This window comes from Callorhinus ursinus, unplaced genomic scaffold, assembly GCF_003265705.2.
Source record: "Callorhinus ursinus isolate GAN/ISIS: 27379988/994484 unplaced genomic scaffold, GSC_fseal_2.0 scaffold2, whole genome shotgun sequence".
Lineage (NCBI taxonomy): Eukaryota > Metazoa > Chordata > Mammalia > Carnivora > Otariidae > Callorhinus > Callorhinus ursinus.
Window position 1 is genome coordinate 78149296 of NW_027397064.1, and position 17895 is coordinate 78167190.

At 41.3% G+C, this 17895-nt stretch overlaps 1 protein-coding gene across 5 annotated transcripts in view; it reads right to left on the reverse strand.

Annotated features, from left to right (window-relative positions):
- The window catches only part of LYPD6 (LY6/PLAUR domain containing 6), a 118148-nt gene that overhangs the window by 11853 nt on the left and 88400 nt on the right, over positions 1–17895 (reverse strand). For all 5 annotated transcript variants that reach the window (XR_012381930.1, XM_025854869.2, XM_073905078.1 and 2 more), the window contains exons 2-3: positions 17103–17291; positions 8681–8779 (exon numbers count right to left, since the gene is read on the reverse strand). Coding sequence is in view for 4 of the 5 variants with exons in the window: in XM_025854869.2 (XP_025710654.1) it covers positions 8681–8779; positions 17103–17220 (217 nt within the window). In the remaining variant the exon portion in view is untranslated. The remainder of the gene's footprint in view (positions 1–8680; positions 8780–17102; positions 17292–17895) is intronic.

Sequence of the window (17895 nt, forward strand, 5' to 3'; positions counted from 1 at the left end):
CCCCTCCCCTCTAGAAACCTGTTTGTTTCTCAGAGTCCATCGTCTCTCATGGTTCGTCTCCCCCTCCGATTTCCCCCCCTTCATTCTTCCCCTTCTGCTATCTTCTTCTTCTTATTTTTTTTTTTGGTTAACATATAATGTATTATTTGTTTCAGAGGTACAGGTCTGTGATTCATCAGTCTTGCACACTTCACAGCACTCACCATAGCACATACCCTCCCCAATGTCTATCACCCAAGCCACCCAGCTATTCTAGCTTCTTACCTCTCCATATAAATTGTATAATAATCTTGTCTATAACTACAAGCAATTTTGCTAGAATTTTGATAGGAATTGTGTAGTAAAACCTGCATATAAATTTGGAGAACTAACATTTTTACTATGTTGAGTTTTCAATTCATGAACATGGAAGTCTCCATTTACTTTTCTCTGAATTCTTTCATTAGTATTTATGATTTTAGCATACAAGTCTTGCATATGTTTTATTAGATTTACCTTGAAGTATTTAATTTTTTGAACAATTGTAAATGGTATTATATTTTTAAATTCAATGGCCATATGTTAATTGATAGTATATATAAGTACATTTGAATTTTGTATGTTAATCTTAGTATCTTGTGACCTTGCTGAACTTACTAGTTCTAGGAGTTTTGTGTAGATTTGTTGGGATTTTCTACTTAGAAAATCGTGTCATCTGTGACATGGGACAGTTTTATTTCTTCCTTTCCGATCTGTATGCCTTTTATTTCCTTGCTTTATTGCACTGGGTAGAACTTTCAGCATGAAGTTGGATAAGAATGGTGAAAGTGACAGCCTTGCCTAGATCTTGAGCTTACCAGGAAAGTATTTTGTCTTTCACTAGTAAGTATAATGTTTGCTAGGTTTTTTAAAATAAATATTCTTTATCAAGTTGAGGAAGTTTCTTGCATGCTGTTTTTCTGAAAGTTTTTGATCATGAATGGTGCTGAATTTTGTGAAGTGCTGAATTTTGTGAAACGCTTTTTCTGCCTCAGTTGATATTAACACGTGATTTTATTGTCTTTAGCCTGTTAATATTGTGGATTATACTGATTGATTTTCAAATATTGAACCAGCCCTGCATCTCTGAAATATATAGCCACTTGGTCAGGCTTATTTTTAAATATTGCTAAATTCTATTTGTTTAATATTATATTAAAGATATTTTTGACTATATTCATAAGGAATATTAGACTGCAGGTTTTTGTTGTTGTTGTTATTGTTTTTGGCACTTAGTCTGGTTTTAGATTCAGGGTAATTATAGATTCTAGATAAATTGCACAACAAAGTAACTTAGATTAGGTGGCTTAAAGAGCAGAAATTTATTTTTGCACAATTCTGGAGGCTGAAAGTCCAAGTTCAAGGTGTCAGCAGGGTTGAATTCTTCTGAGGCCTCTCTCCTTGGCTCACAGATGGGCAACTTCTCCCTGTATCTTTACATGGTCTTTCCTCTATGTGTGTCTATGTCCTAATCTCCTCTTCATAAGTGAGCCTGAATTACCACTTTAAGGACCCTATCTTCAAATATAATCACATTCAGAAGTACTGGGGGTTAGGACTTCACATGTGAATTCTGGGGGGAAACATTTGAGCCTATAACAGGATCCTTGGTGGTAGAGATAGTAACCAAAAACAGTCATGTAAGGAGCCTCTGGGCTGTCAAAAATAATCAATTTCTTAATGAGGGTGCTGCTTCCATAATATGTTCAATTTGTGAAAATTCATCATGCTGTTCACTATTCTGTGTATGTCACACCTCAATTATGAGTTCAGTAAAACGGAAAGTGAAAGAAAAAAGAATCCAAGGTAAAAGAAAATAGACTTATGAGAAGAACGACCTACAAACTGAGTTGCAGATAAGCTCAATTATTTAAAGTGTACACCAATTAGGAATTATCACATGTTTTCTGGTATCCAGGCATCTGATTAATCTCTTGACTTTCCTGATCCTATCAATTACTCTCCACAGGCCCCTAAAAGACACTCTTTTTTTTTTTTAAGATTTTATTTATTTATTTGAGAGAGAGAGAGAGAGAGAAGGAGAGACAGTGAGAGAGTATAAGCAGGGAGGAGAGGGAGAAGTGGGCTCCCTGCTGAGCAAGGAGCCCGATGTGGGGCTCCATCCGAGGACCCTGGGATCATGACCTGAGCTGAAGGCAGACACTTAATGACTGAGCCACCCAGGTGCCCCAGACACTCTTCTCTTTTCTTGCCCCAAGTAAAAAATTCTTCAAGGCAGAAATGAAAAATAAATGAATACTTATCAATCTGATTGAGTCATAAGTGTCCTCCTTTACCCTATAGTTGGTACCTCCTGAAGAAACTGCCAAACAGATACTTTCCTGGTTTTTGTTTTTGTCTTGTCTTTAAAAAAATAATAATCATCATCGTCCATACCCCCTAAGGACAGGCAACATGTTAAGTTGAGGAAACTGTGTTTTAAAGCAAATCACTGAAATTCAGAAAGCTATGTGCTTATTACCAGACAAAGGTCAAAAAGGTGGTTGGGAAGGTATGTCAAAGTAGTGAGGATAAACAGAACCTTACCGTGAACAGTAGTTCAAATAAAAGTGATAAGACAAAAGCATCAAACAGATGCTTCCTATCTGAGGCAATTATGTTAATAGAAAATACTTGGGCAAAACCACTGTGAATTGAGGTAGGTTAGATGATTTCAGGGTGTCAAAAGAAAACCCATCTTGTTTAGGCTGACAGAACTTGAGTTAAAAATTACTGGAAAAGTTCTAATTAAAGAATAAATCTGGGAATTACAATGCTAGCTGAAATGAACTAGCTTGTACCTTCTTACCAAGAAACAATAGAATAAAATTACAATAGCCAGATAAAATTAAAGCAACAGACATCTGTGTGGAAGCACAGATGAGCTACCCAGGCAGACAGGATTTGAAGAGCGAGATACCAGTGGAACGAACGACACGCTGAGTTGAGCCTGACGTTCTATCCCTGTTCTCCCCTCAAGGCACTTGCGGACCCCAAAGTTGTACACGTGGAGGCTGAGAAGCCGAGCCCAGAGCCCTGCTGAGGGACAGAGAAGCTGAGCAGAGCCTTGGTCACTCTCAAGGGATTTGGGAGGCACAAACGGGAATTCAGTAGAAGCAGGGTAGCCGGGAGAGAAGGGAAATGCAGAGATTTCCTAGATAAATAGATTTTATCTATTTATAAATAAGGCTGGCAGTCTGAGTACAGAATTCTAGGATGGTGGTTATTTACTTCCAGTGCCTTAAAAATGTCATGCCGTTAACTTCTAGCCTCTATTGTTTCTGTCAACACTAAGCATTGGCAAGGTTGTGCAGCAACTGGTACTCTCAGGCACTGCCGGGGAGAGCATACCTTGGTCCAGTCATTCTGGAAAACTGCTAGGTAGTATCTGGTAAGGCCAAAGCATGCATACCACGTGCCCAGCAACACTCCCCAACCCGGGATAGACCCAGCGGAAATTCACACATACACGTACCAGAACACATGTACAAGAATGCTCATGACATTCAAAAACGAGATAATCCAAATGTCCACCAAGAGTGGAATGGGTGAATTTTAGTATATATACACCTATGAGAATAATTCTGTGGCTCATAAAAACAAGGATGACTCTCACATACAAAATGTGGGAAAGAAAGGAATACATTCTGTGATTCCATTTATATATAGCTCAGTGATAGTAGTCATAATTGTGTTACCTCTGGGAGAGGGGTGTAATGACTGGGGGACCCTAGTGGCCTTCTGAAGTTCTGTTACTTAACATGGGTGACAGACACACAGCCTGTTCACTTGGTGAAATTTCAATGAGCTCAGCACCTATGATCTATTCACTTTCTGGAATGGATGTTACACTTTAATTTTAAAATTTTTACTTTAAAAACATTTAGCAATATGACAAGAAAGATCACCTAAACATCACTTCATTACATAGAAGCCAGGAGTGTCAGATAACATATAGCCAATACCCTCTGTAGATATACAAATGAACTCTCCTGAATGTAAGGGAAATTCTAAGGGCCAACGTAGGTTCTGAGTTTCCTACCCAGGATGGAGGTGGGGGCTGGGAGGTGTTCATAGATGGACTATAAGAAGATGTGAAGCCTGGGGTCTTCACAGGGTTTAGAGCTAGAATAGATACCCCTATAGAATGGTAGAAACCTTGAAAGGCTATATCCTATTGCCTAAAAGAGAAAAAAAGCAACCACTGTAGGTAAAGTAAAATAGAAAGGCTATGTGTCTCAGCCTGGGTTCCAACTGAAAGAAGTCGACAATAAAGCGGTCTTTCCTGAAAATTTGTAACCAGGGGGCTTGTCTTCAGTTATGCGGGGGACCACAGTTATATTAACAGATATGAAAAGAGTCACCCAGTGTCATGTCCAGCCTTTTCTTCACTTGCACAGAAAAACTGTGAGCAGCACAGAAGCTGGCACCTAAAGGATACGGGTCCCTCTATCTCAAGATTTCTCCTGGTCTGATTTTGCATCGGCAGTAATATCAAGTGGAAGATTTTGCCTTCAAGGGAGGCATCTGCACTTCATAATCAAGAAGAAACATAAAAGTCTTGGCTGCTTAGGCATCCTCCACAGAATGAGCCTTTTTGAAAACTGTAGTGTTTTTGACTTGACATTTAAACCCACAGATTCTTAATGAACATTGAGACAGCCCCTCTCTCAAGGTTTTTAAGCTTGCACACAGGCAAAACCTTTGAATCTGAATGCATACTCTTAACTCTTGTTTTCTTTCACCAGTTCCTTTAACTGGTCCCTCATGAGCCTTTTTGAAAACTGTAGTGTTTTTGACTTGACATTTAAACCCACAGATTCTTAACGAACATTGAGACAGCCCCTCTCTCAAGGTTTTTAAGCTGGCACACAGGCAAAACCTTTGAATCTGAATGCATACTCTTAACTCTTGTTTTCTTTCACCAGTTCCTTTAACTGGTCCCTCATGTAATATGATTTCAAGATCCTTTCTGACTCTAGTTATTGCCCAGGAAGTGCTCGGAGACCAAAGACTAAAGAGAAGCCAGCCAAGTGAAGCAATAAGAGCCAGCCATGGAGCGCTCTTAAATTCTCCTGTATGGTAGCAGGAATCTGTAAATGCCAGAGGCAATAACAAAGTGACAGAGAAGAAAATACCTACACAACACACATTTCCAAGGTAAGAGTGATAGGAACCTGAGTGAGCTAGAGGAGGCTGGCTGATGCCACCATTGCCCGACAGAGTGATTCTAGTTAGGACAAGGCTTTCTTGATGCTTATTTTGCCAAATGATGATTCATGACAAGTCTGTAAGCAAGCTTACCTCAGCTGCTAAAATACAATAGTCTCTGTGTATCTCCTTTTGAGTTCAGTTTTCAAAAATTCTTGAAACCCAGGTGATCCCCTAAGCAATTTGGAATGTGGGCTTATTCCATAGAGATAAGACTAAATACTTACATGAAATGGTTTTTTTCACTTTCAACAAGTTATTTTCGCATCATGTGATAATTAAAACCTAGCTAAACATGTTACAAAACAAAAACCTAAGAATATCACAGAAAGCCAGGATGTTTTTCCATAGCATCTACTGAGATTCCCTTACTAAGCCTGTTGGTAGTCAATCCTATAGCTGCTTCAAACTAATCATCAACAGAAAAAAAAAATAAATTTAGGGTTAGTCAGTAGTTTTCAGTAGTTAGATACAACCCAGATTTTAATCTAAGAATTATGACGCTATTTTCATTGTGAGAAAAATCTGGAGAAAACCCAGAGGGAAAGATGGATGGCCCCTAGGAAGTGGGGCTGGTCAAGAAGGAAGCTAAGCGTGGCTCCATCTCTTCTCAGGTTACAGCTTTAGTCTCCACTCCTTCCCTGACAGGTTCAAGGCCCCCACAAAAAAAAATCAAGCTACATTTCTTTGCTCCCGCTCTTCTCCGACATGAACTAGTTGCTACACCCAGTTTGGGACTCTCTCCGTGCAGTGAGCACACCTGGGAATCCCGCCTCCACACCTTTGCTCTGAGTGACTTCCCCGAAGCCACGCCCTCCTTGACATTCTACTTCCGCTGCCCACTTCTGAGCTGTTGCCTCTTCCGGGTCCACGGCGCCATCCCTAGCCACCTCAGCCCCCAAACAGCAACTGTTCCCATAAGCTCCCACAGCACTGAACGCCATGCTTCATTTGGCGCTTGCTTTTGTCCTGATATTTTTGACATTTGATACGTTCAGATCTGATCTCCCCAGCTAACTGGGTGCTCCCGGAAAGAAGAAACCAGATTCCTGTCTTTCACTGTATAATCCCCCGAAAAACCTGGCATGGTGGTTCTGTGTCATGAACCTCAGGGCATCACTTTCCATTTATCCTTATAAATTTAAGGACAAAAAGATAAAAGTGGGAGGAAAGAAGGGAAAAAGAGGAATTGTGTGAACACTGTGATTCTTTCAGAGACCTGTACTTTGGAAGAACAGATTTTGACCTTTGAAGAAAGCACTAGAAGGGACTGTTCTCCCTTCCTGAGAGGAATTCAAGCAGAGTGCTACCGGTCACCTGTTTTTCCTTTGTGACAGGGATATACTTGCCCACCATTGGACTTGGACTGGGCCTCTGTGAAATCTGGCCCAAAGCCTGAGCACACCAGCTCACAATCCCTCCTTGTTCTCTGCATCCTCTCTGCTAGAGCAATGCCGAGAAAAGCACCGCCACGTGTCCTCTGCAGTACATCCGACTTGTGGCAACTGTTTCAAAAGCTAACCTACCACCTTTGTCCCTGCTGGAACTGTCCCAAAGGTTATTGGCTACACAAACAAACCATCCTGTTTTTGTCCAGAGTCACTGTTTACAATGGGTCTCAAATTTTGCTGCCTAAGTAGAATGACTCGGGGAAATTTCAGAAAGCCTTATGCTCAGCCACACCCCACACCATAAAGGATTTCAAAAATCCTTATGCCCAGCCACACCCCACACCATTTGAATCCCTGAGGATGGACCCAGGCCTCAGTGTTTTAAAATCTTCCCCCGTGATTTCAATGTGCCACCAAGTTTGAGAAGCAGTGGTTAAACCAAGTCCATGAGCAACCTATCCAAATGTTCATTCTGTAGGGGTAATGTTAGAAAAATACTGTCTTCATCCAAAATAAGCGTGTGATTGCAGAAGGCCCTGCAGACAGGACTTATCTTTGATTTACCAGGATGGTGGGATATCTAGCTTGTGATTAAGCCAAACTTCAGCATCTCCATGTTTTTCTCTTCCCTATGGTCATTTGGGACCTCATTAGCATCTCTACCTAAAGGTAAACAAGAGGAAATTGGTTGGAAATGACAACAGTATGTTTCACCTACATGGGAGAGGAGCTCCCAGTGGTTCTGGCCCCTGACTGTTCGTTAGAATCACCTGTGATATTTAAATCCACCAGTGCAGGGCACTGATCTCAGAGATGCAGAGTTCTGTAGAGTTGCAGTTCTTATCACGTGGTCTCCAGACCAGCAGCATCTGTATCACCCGGGAATTCCTTAGAAATGCAAATTCTCAGACTCCATCACAGACTTACTGAATCAGGAATGGGGCAAGAGTGGGGGCAGAAATCTGTTTTAATAAGCCCTCTAGGGAATGCTGATCATGCTAGAGTTTGAGGACCACTGGCCTAGGGAGGACATAGGTTCCAGCGAGTTTGAAGAGATCCACAGGTGTTTCTACTGGGGAGCCTAAGTGGAATTGATGGGTTAAATAGTACTGGCTTAGGCAGCTGACGGCTGTCTCTTAATTTCACTTTCCACCTTCTCCCGATGTCTAGTCCTCCATGGGAGACAGAGTGCCCTTCACGAGGGTGAGTGTAAGAGCTCTGGCATCATGTTAAAAAATACTAGATTTGGTTTAGGTGTACTCAGTCATTTCAATAACTGGATTAAACCATCAGCGAAACACATATAACTACCCAAACATTTGTCAGTAAAATGCTCTGTCCTCATCATCTCCCCATCAGATGGACTTCCCTCCAAAATTAAAAGCCAATTAATAATGACTCTATAGCCAAATATAACTATCTTTTTTATTCAAGAGGATAAAAGAGATATGAATGTGAATGTGAAGCCTCTACTTCATTTTGGAATGGGCCTCTAGGTCAAAATTTCATGCTTCATTGGACATCCATCTCATCCTTCAAAAAGTACTTAATAGTTTAAAAAGCTCAGGGTTTTGTGTGTGTGTGTGTGTGTGTGTGTGTGTGTGTGTGTGTGTGTGTGTAATGATGGCTTTTAGAATTCTAGCTTTCATACACTCTCAGGATAGAAGCCTCTGGCAAGATATGTAATAAATGGGATCTTTATATGAACATCAATTCATACTTCACATAAAAGAAGTTACTATGCAATGACTAATGCTTCAAAGAGTGGCCAACAGGCTGGTTGTTCTCTTCTTGTCCTGCATTTGTCTGGGCCTGGGGGTGGGAAGGATCACTTACCTCTTTTGGCGTTCCAATGATGCTTCATGAGAAAGGGGGCAATCCTAATGATTAGTTTATGTCTCTAAAAGCCTTTGATGATAAGTTGATGATAAAAGATCTACTCATAGCCTTAGACAAGAGACGTGGTTGAGATTGCAAGCATGCCTCTATGTGTCAAAGTCAACAAGGCTGTTCACTCATGGGCAGCTCTGGGCACCCCAATCTGTCTACTGAGAGTTTACCTCGAGGACAGTAGATGTCTGGAGCCCATCGGTTGCACTCATAATTGTCTGCTGCCTTTTCACAGGTGAAACACTTAAATCCACCAGGATATGGTGTGGCTAGAAAAAGGATCAAGAAAAATGATTAATTTTTTTTAGACTGAGCACAGAATCCTGAAGTTAGACATTCTCATTTTTTAAAAAGGATTCTCAAAACAGCCTGCCTGGCAGTTTCTTAAAAAACTAAACATGTAACTACCATGACTCAGCAATTGCACTCTTGGGATTTATCTCTGAGAAATGAAAACTAATATTCACACAAAAACCTGTATGCCAATGTTCACAGCGACTTCAACTGTAATAGCTGAAAACTGGAAACAATTCAGATGTTCTTCAATGAATGAATGGTTAAACACATGGTGGTACCTCCATTTTATGGAACACTAGCAATAAAAGTGAACTATTAATACATTCAACAACTTGGGTGAATTTCCAGGGAATTATGCGAAGTGAAAAAATCCCCAAAGGTTATATACTGTATGATTCCATTTACATAACATTTTAAAAGTGACAACATTTTAGAAATGGAGGAAAGATTAGGGGTTGCCAGGGGTTAGGGATGGCAGTGGTTGGGGGCAGGGTGAGAGGAAACTGGGGCGGAGGCCAATAGGAATTCTTGTGCTACTGAAACTGTGTAGTGTCTTGACTTGGTGGTGGCTATACAAACTTACGCATGTGAGAAAACTGTGTAGAACTAAATACACACACATACAAATGAACACAAATACAATTGGGGAAATCTGAATAAGGCAGGTGGATTGATTATACCAATGTTAATAACCTGGTGGTGATTTTATTCTATAGTTTTTAAAGATGTTACCATTGGGGGAAAGTGAGTGAAGTGAACATGGGATCTCCTTGTGTTACTTCTTATAACTGCTTATAAATGTACAATGATCCCAAAAAAAATTTCAATTAAAAATAGGCGCTCTAGATTTCCAATGATTCACTCTTACGTTTCAACTTATATAGACATGTCAGTATGTAAATATAAATATTAGCTTGAATCCTTAAAAATTTCCTTATGTTTGACCATTTTGGAACTACAAAAGCAGCCGTATCTCTGGTTCAATCGGATATTTTTATCTGGTTGACTTGACAGGGTTAAGAATTGCTAGAGATGGACATGGTGCCGGGCTGGCTCAGTCGGTTAAGCATCTGCCTTTGGCTCAGTTCATGATCCCAGGGTCCTGGAATCGAGCCCCACATCGGGCTTTCTGATCAGCAGGGAGTCTGCTTCTCTCTTTCTCTCTCCCTCTGCCCCTTGTCACCACTCATTCTCTCTCTCTGTCTCTCTCAAATAAACAAAATCTTAAAGAATCCTTAGAGATGGTAAGGATCAGCTAAGAAAAGAGTCTTCATTACCAAAATCTATGCTGTGCAGAGGTGACCCTCCCAAGGGCTGGCTCGGGCCCGTATCCAACATCCACGGGCAGCATGCTAAGGGCCCGTGCTGGATGTGGAGGCACTCTAGGCCTCTAGCTCCAGCCTGAGGGATGCACAATTCCAGGAAGCCCTTCCTAGCCCTCCCTCCCCACCCCTGAACTGCCCCTTCCTACCTTCTGAAGAGACTGTCCTCTAGGTACTTGTATATTTGCCTTCATTTATGCTCAGGCAGAGAGGTGTCTGGTGAGAGTCACGCTCTAGACTGTGCCCTGGGCCTGGTGGGCATTTAAGGATGAGCCCCCACCCAAAGAATGTCAGGGTGCCAGGAATGCCAGGGTGTCTCTGTCCGTTTCACTGACGTGCTTTTACATGCTGCTTATCAACTTAAGAGTTTTGCCTTTTATAAACAGAACTTTCACATTTTTTTTTTTAATTTGTAAAATTACCTGGCCTCTTTGAAAACTACAGACACTCAAACACTTCATCTGCAGGACCAACTGTTCTCCCTCGCAGATGGCTGAGCCTGCATATCCCACTGGTGGAGATAATCATCTCAGGGTAAATTGCTTTGCCCACATGGAACCAATTAAGTATGTTATCAAAAATAAATGAAGGAGGAGGCATCAGCTTAAGGCCAAAATTATGGGCCAGCTTTAACTTTGATTTTCACCTTGCTTGTATTTGCTTGCAGCATGTCATGGAGCTGACTGACAATATCCAAGAAGCTGTCATGATCCAAACTCATAAACTGTCTAAAAAAGACAAGTAACTGGACCTTCTCAGAGGCCAACTATGTTCCTCCAAGAAGTTGGTGACTCAAATTCTTTTTTTTTAAGATTTTATTTATTTATTTAATTGAGAGAGAGAGAGAGAGAGAGAGAGAGAGAGAGAGAGAGAGAGGGACAGCGAGAAAGGGAACACAAGCAGGGGGAGTGGCAGGCAGAGGGAGAGGGAGAAGCAGGCTTCCCACCGAGCAGGGAGCCCGACATGGGGCTCGATCCCAGGACTCTGGGATCATGACCTGAGCCGAAGGCAGTCGCCCAACCAACTGAGCCACCCAGGAGCCTGGTGACTCAAATTCTGAAACATAATGATCATGAGTGCACGGACTGCCTTAAAATGGAAAGCAGCTTAGACGGAGCCACATTTCCCAAGGAGGAAATTTCTCTATGGGGAGACACATTCTCCCCATCGTACAGTTATAACAAAACAGAAGTAAACTATTTTGTAAAACTACACACAAATAATGTTTATATCTCCACATCTTGCTGTCTAGATAGGTGGGTTACATTTGAATTGAAAGATTCTACTTAGATAATTACATGCCTGAAGAATTTAAAACAGGCTTTTTTAAAAGATTTTATTTATTTATTTGAGAGAGAGCGAGAGCACGCATGCGCATGAGTAGAGAGAGGAGCAGAGGCAGAGGGAGAAGCAGATTCTCTGGCTTAGCAGGGAGCCCGACGCGGGGCTCCATCCCAGGACCCTGAGATCATGACCTGAGCTGAATGCAGACGCTTAACTGCGTCAGAGCCACCCAGGTGCCCTAACAGACAGGTTCTTAAATTTTAAAGCCACTCCATATTCTTATGGACACTCAAATTAGCTTATTTTGACAAATACTGTTACAGGAAAACCCATACAAAATATTTTAGGCAACGGTCCTATTGGGTACATGAAAAAACTAGTTTCACGTGTAATATGTAAGTCAGTTTAAAAGAAGAACTTTAAAACAGCTCATAAAATTTGAAGAATTATCAAAGTAAGAGTTTTGGGGGGAAAAGGATGTAAAGGATTTGTCACAGAAAAGTATTTCTCAAAAAATTATCATCATATTCACCAAGGCTTATGACTGCAAGCTAGCCGTACCACTTCAGCCTGCATGATTAATTCACGAGAGCATCCAATTTTATCTGTGTGTCACTACAGCCAGTAAAACTTTTCGCTGGAATGTTGGATTAGTTATTCCTGGAAACTTTCCCATCAAAGAGATAAATTAAGAACTCTGAATGAAGATTGATGATCCAGCCACTACAAGAATAAACTTACTGAGAACCTTGCACTAATAAGTTGTAGCGTTCCCAAATTTGGATTATTTAATAGATCCTTCAAAATGATCTTTTGCAAGATTAGTGATACATTAAATTAAATACTGTTCTTACACAAGGAGGCCTGGACTCTGAAGTTAACCCAAAGTATACCAAAATTTAAACAGGAATATGAACTAAAACATTATGGTAGCAAAATGAAGCTTTGTTTCACATCAATTATCTCTGAATGTGTTTATCAGCACATATCGCTGACAATTAACCAAATGATCTCCTTTTCAGTGAGTTTTACTTCCTATCTGTGTGAGTCTCAACCACAACTGTCTAATATTTGCTGATAGGAACTTTTATTTGCATCTTAGTTGGTAGTACTGATCAGTGAATAATCAAACTTTTCAGTAACAAATCTCTTCAAACAGACTCAGTTTTAAGTGGCTAATTATAGCACAATACCAAGTAAATGGTTAAATTCTTCCCTCTGGAAATATTTAACCAAAACTAAGGTCTACAGATGAGCAACTGTCTCCAGTAACTTGCTAATTGATACTGCATCTGATAAAGAAGTTCTTTTTTTAAAAGGAAGGAAAAAGGCTCCTAAGAGATGTGTTATTTTCTTCTTTGTTACTTCAAAGCATTACAGGGCAAGTAGAGTTTCAAATCATCGTGGCCTCAGCTGTGAATGAATCTAATTTGGCTCTTGATCACAGAGTTAATAAGCTTAGTATTCTGTATTTCAGGGCATAAGTCCTTGGTCCCTCAAGAGTAGGTGATTGTAAAGAAGAAAAGAAACGTCAAAGTGCCTAGTTACTTCCTGTAATATAATCTGTCCATTAAAGTCCCATGGTCAGACGTGGTTCAACCAACTATAATTCATTCGTAAGGCAATGGAAGAGATTTCATCTTTGTTTCCACCTCTTGGAACTTTTGCCTGGACAAAGGCCTTCAGTTATCAAAACTATGGTGAGAAGAGAATCTTGTTTTAAAATGCATGCTGCTACGTAAGGCATCCAAACTTGTTTTATTCTTGCCAAATTAATTCCCATTGTTTTGGAAACTGGATGCAAACCTAACATTTCTAGAAACCTAATAAAGTGAACTTCTTTCTGAGTCCATCCAGCAACAAAATATTGTCAGTATAACTTGAATACTAGGAACATATTTCTGACAGAAATGCATTTTCTAGTACCTTTCTAGAGAGTGCCCTTACCCACCAAGACTTACGTAGTATAGAATTATGAAGAAACTTCGTTGGTTCACTATCTGGGCATAAGCAAGCCCCTTGCAGGGATATAGCTCTTTGTTCCACATGATTAAGGAAAGACTCAGAATATGCAACCAGAGGAAAACTGGCTTTCTCAGAAAAGGTTTCTATTATAAGTAAAGAAATGGAGGCCAAGAACAGGTTGCAACCACTTAGGATGTTAATTTCTGCTATCTCATCTGACGTCCGGAAACCAAATAAGTCACTCCATTTCTCTGAACACAAACTCCTGTTTTGAAGGTTTTATTGGTCTTTGGTATTTTAATCATAGGGTGGGAAGGAAATTCATCATTTTTCAGATGAAAAAGAAAAGAAAAGCATACAAATTATAGCAAAGAATGTTATTGAGGACAGTGCCTCAAGTTTGAAAGCCATAAAGTTGATTTTTTTTCAAAGGTTAGAAACTTTAAAACTTAGGGAATCAGGGGGTGCCTGGCTGGCTCAGCTGGTAGAGCATGCAATTCTTGATCTCAGGGTTGTGAGTTCTAAACCACATTGGGTATAGAGATTACTTAGAAATAAAATCTTTAAAAAACAAACAAACAAAAAAAGAAAAATTAGAGAACCAGAGATCACAGATTAGTCATGGGATGCTGAACTCTCCTCACCAGGCTTTCAGTCTCACCACACTTACGATCTCTGAGGGCTGTTTGCAGCCCAGAAGAAATGAGTTTGTTTGCCTAGTGTAGAAAACTCATGTGTCTTCTCAACATCTGTGGCATCAGTGATTTCTCCTTGGGTAGGTTCTGAGCGGTATCTAACATAAATGGAATCAGGCTCGCTCGCTGACCCCAAGAAAGTTGTTTGTGCCTCCATCTACAAAGTGAGGAGATTATATTAATAATTCAAAGTCAAAATAATCCCACTCTTCCCTCATCTATTTTTTTATGGCCTATGTTCTACAGAAACCTATTTATTTGTAGAGAGATCATTCCATCTAAACCTGGTCTAGTGGGTGCTGCTCAGGGGCAGAGGAACATGACCTTTTAAAGAATCAAAGTGCAAAAACAAGCAAACAAACATCAAAAACTTCTGAAATAGTGCAGAGAAATGTGAAGTAGGAACTGTTGACAGTAACTTCAATCCAGCAAGAATTTTTACTCCCCATGGCCAGTTACAGAGACTCAGAACTCAGCCCAGAGCTGCTGGTGAATCATTTATGTGTAATCTAGCTTAGAAATGACATCTTCTAGCTTCCATAGCTCAAGATCATATCAGAAAACCCCACCAATTCTTTCTATATGGGGAATTCTTTTTTCTTAAGACTTATTTATTTATTTTAGAGAAAGAGAGAACATGAGTGGGGGGGAGGGGCAGAGGAAGAGAATCTCAAGCTGAGTGCAGAGCCCAGTGTGGGGCTCAATCTCATGATCCTGAGGTCAAGAGCCGAGCCGAAACCAAGAGCTGGCCGCTCAACCAACTGAGCCATTCAGGTGCCTTTATTTGGTGAATTCTTTTTAATCAGGCCATGGCCTTATTTAATTAACACAGGCTACATAAGCGGAACTTTCCTGCCACCTTCTAGATAGCGGGGGTGATTGCTTCTCTGGCCTGGCAGAGCTCATCCTTCAGAGATCCCATTTTGAAATGGATTTTTCAGATAGGGGTCCACTCGACCCTGGCACTGACCCACCACAACACTGGTGCAGGAGTGGTGTGTATGTGTTTGTTTTATTCTTGTGCACTTAAATCCAATCCCCTGGATTTTCCTCCCCACCCTGTGTGGACAATCACAGCCTCAGAGGAGGCCTGTTTTTCGGCCCAGTGACTACTGAGTCTATCACTGAAGCAGACAAAGAATCCCATAGAAACTGAAGGCTTTAGCAATCACAACTGAGACTGAAAGCTAAGTTTTTGTTCACCAAGTCTAATAAAAAAGCATGGCTCTTTGGAGGAAAGAACAAAATGCAATCCTAGAAAACAGCAAGTATCCAAGCACCTTCTTTTCATGATTACTAAAATCAACAGTCCCACAAAAACAAGGAGCCGGATAATCTTTCCACACAATTAACCAGAAGGCACCAGCCTTTACTCGTGAGAGTGTACAATAGCAGTAAGTCTGAAGGAACTATTTGCTGTCTGCCAAATGTATATTTGGAGTTAAAAAATTAGAGGGACATAGTTTCAGCAGCCTCAGTTTATCATCTAAGCCAATTACAACAACATCCTAAGCAACGAACATTCAATTGACTATTATATATGTGCCTAGTATCTTATGGATATTCTTTCTCATTCACAAAATAATGCAACAGGGTGTGTATTATTTCATCCACTCTAGAAATGTAGAACTCAACACTTAACAAAATGCCTCTAACATTCACTGAGCATATACTGTGTCTCATACTCTAAGTGCTTTGCACGCATTCCTTTATTTAACCTTCACAAAGTGAGGGAATTCTTTCCTTCCTTCCTTCCTTCCTTCCTTCCTTCCTTCCTTCCTTCCTTCCCTCCCTCCCTCCCTCCCTCCCTCCCAGAAGACTGCAAAGCAGTTGAGTTAGCCACTGACCCAAGATCCAAGCCCCTGTGCATTCCATGGAACACCTCTCATCTAAACCAGAACACATACACATTAAATACTCTAACCACGTGGAGTCCCTGTGGCTGCCCCCACTTGGACTATAAGATCCTCAAAAGCAAGAACTCTTTGTTTTTTTTAAGATTTTATTTATTTATTTGAGAGATAGAGAGCACGAGAGGGAAGAGGGTCAGAGGGAGAAGCAGGCTCCCTGCCCGATGCGGGACTCGATCCCCGGACTCCAGGATCATGACCTGAGCCGAAGGCAGTCGCTTAACCAACTGAGCCACCCAGGTGCCCAAGAACTCTGTTTTATTTGCCCTGACACCTCCCATGTCTATCACAATGCTTGACACACAGTAGACGCTCCAAAAAATGTTTGCTGAACAGAACATTTCAAAAGAGTAACATACCTCAAGGCAAATGCTAACGGTCAAAATATACCCAACATACCCGGCTCTCCCCACCACGGGGGCCATGCAGAAGACGACTCAAACAGAGATAAAAGAGAGAAGATAAATACAGAGATGGAGACCAAAAGAGGCAGTAAAACTGCTGTGTTTCCCAAAGTGCGATCCTTAGAACACCACGTAACAGAAGCACCTGTTTTTTCTTTTGCTTTCAGCCAAAATTCATGGGTACAGTCCCAGATATGTGCAATCAGACATTCCACGGAAGGGATCTGGGCACCAACGTTATTACGCACTCCCTAGATGATTCTTAAACACAGGAAACCAAAAGGGACAGGGAATAAGAAGTTGTGGGAGGCCAATCACGCTGAAACTGAGAATCAGAAGCACAGACAGGAAGACCAGCGATTATCTTGCCTCTCAAGGACTGATATTTGACAAATACCTCTGCCTGGGACATGCCAGTTCACTTTGATAACTGACTGAGAGCTGGCACGAGTTAAAGGGAAGGGTGTTCAGAATCAGAGCGACTGTGCTGGGAACAGAGAAAACAAGCCTTAACGATCTGCCTTGAAATAAAAAACAAAGGCCCTATAAAAAGGTGAGGGTAAAGCATACAACATCTTTGGGAGCATCTGCACCCCCCAATTCAATCAGCCAAGGTCTCCCCTGCATGGAAGGCTGACTTTTCCTGTCCATTTTCCAACTCACATCTTATTCAAAGTAAAGTCACACTTCTGCAGCAAAGAGAACGGAGTCTTACTTGAAGGATGGAGGTAGACAATGTCTTTCACTGTGAAGTCTCGCGATTGAGCAGCTTTCAGACAATCAGCCAGTAGGCTCAGGAACAGGAGCCAGGCCAGGGCAGGGCCAGGGTCCATGGCAGACCGAAGAGTCACTCATGCAGGGGGCCCGGGGGCCAGAATTTGGGACCACGGGAGGGAAGTCGCACCTGAAATATGAAGCAAGACTCATCTCAGTGTCCAACTCGAGGAAACCATGGGAGACTTGGCAGATCTCCTGTGCTGGGAGGATGGGCTTGGGGCAGACAGGGAGCCAAAGGCACAAGGAAGTGGGTAGACATGGAGAGAAGCCTTATGAACGGTGATTTCAGAGCATTTAGGACGTTCCAGCCCCAATCTATTCTTACTCAAATAGCTAAAGCTCCACAGGTAGCAGTCCCCTCTCATATCTAGCAGAGATGGATTTTAATGAATTTTATTTTAATGAAATCCAGGTACTTTTGCCAGAGGGCCAGGGGATGTCTGCCAGAATGCAACAATAAATAAGTCAGGTACAAAAGTTCAAGAGCATTTCCTTGATGATGGTGAAGGCCAGGTATGAGAGTGCAGGCTTTCTGGGTCATGGTGCCCAAGAAAACCTATACAGGGTAGTCTTTCAGATTTGGAAAAGAAAAAAGAAAAGAAAACAAGGAAGGAGGAAGGAAAGAAAGAGAGAAAGAAAGAAAAGAAAGAAAGAGAGAGAGAGAAAAAGAGAGAGAGAAAGAGAGAAAGAAAAGAAAGAAGAAAAGAAGAAAGAAAGAAAGAAAGAAAGAA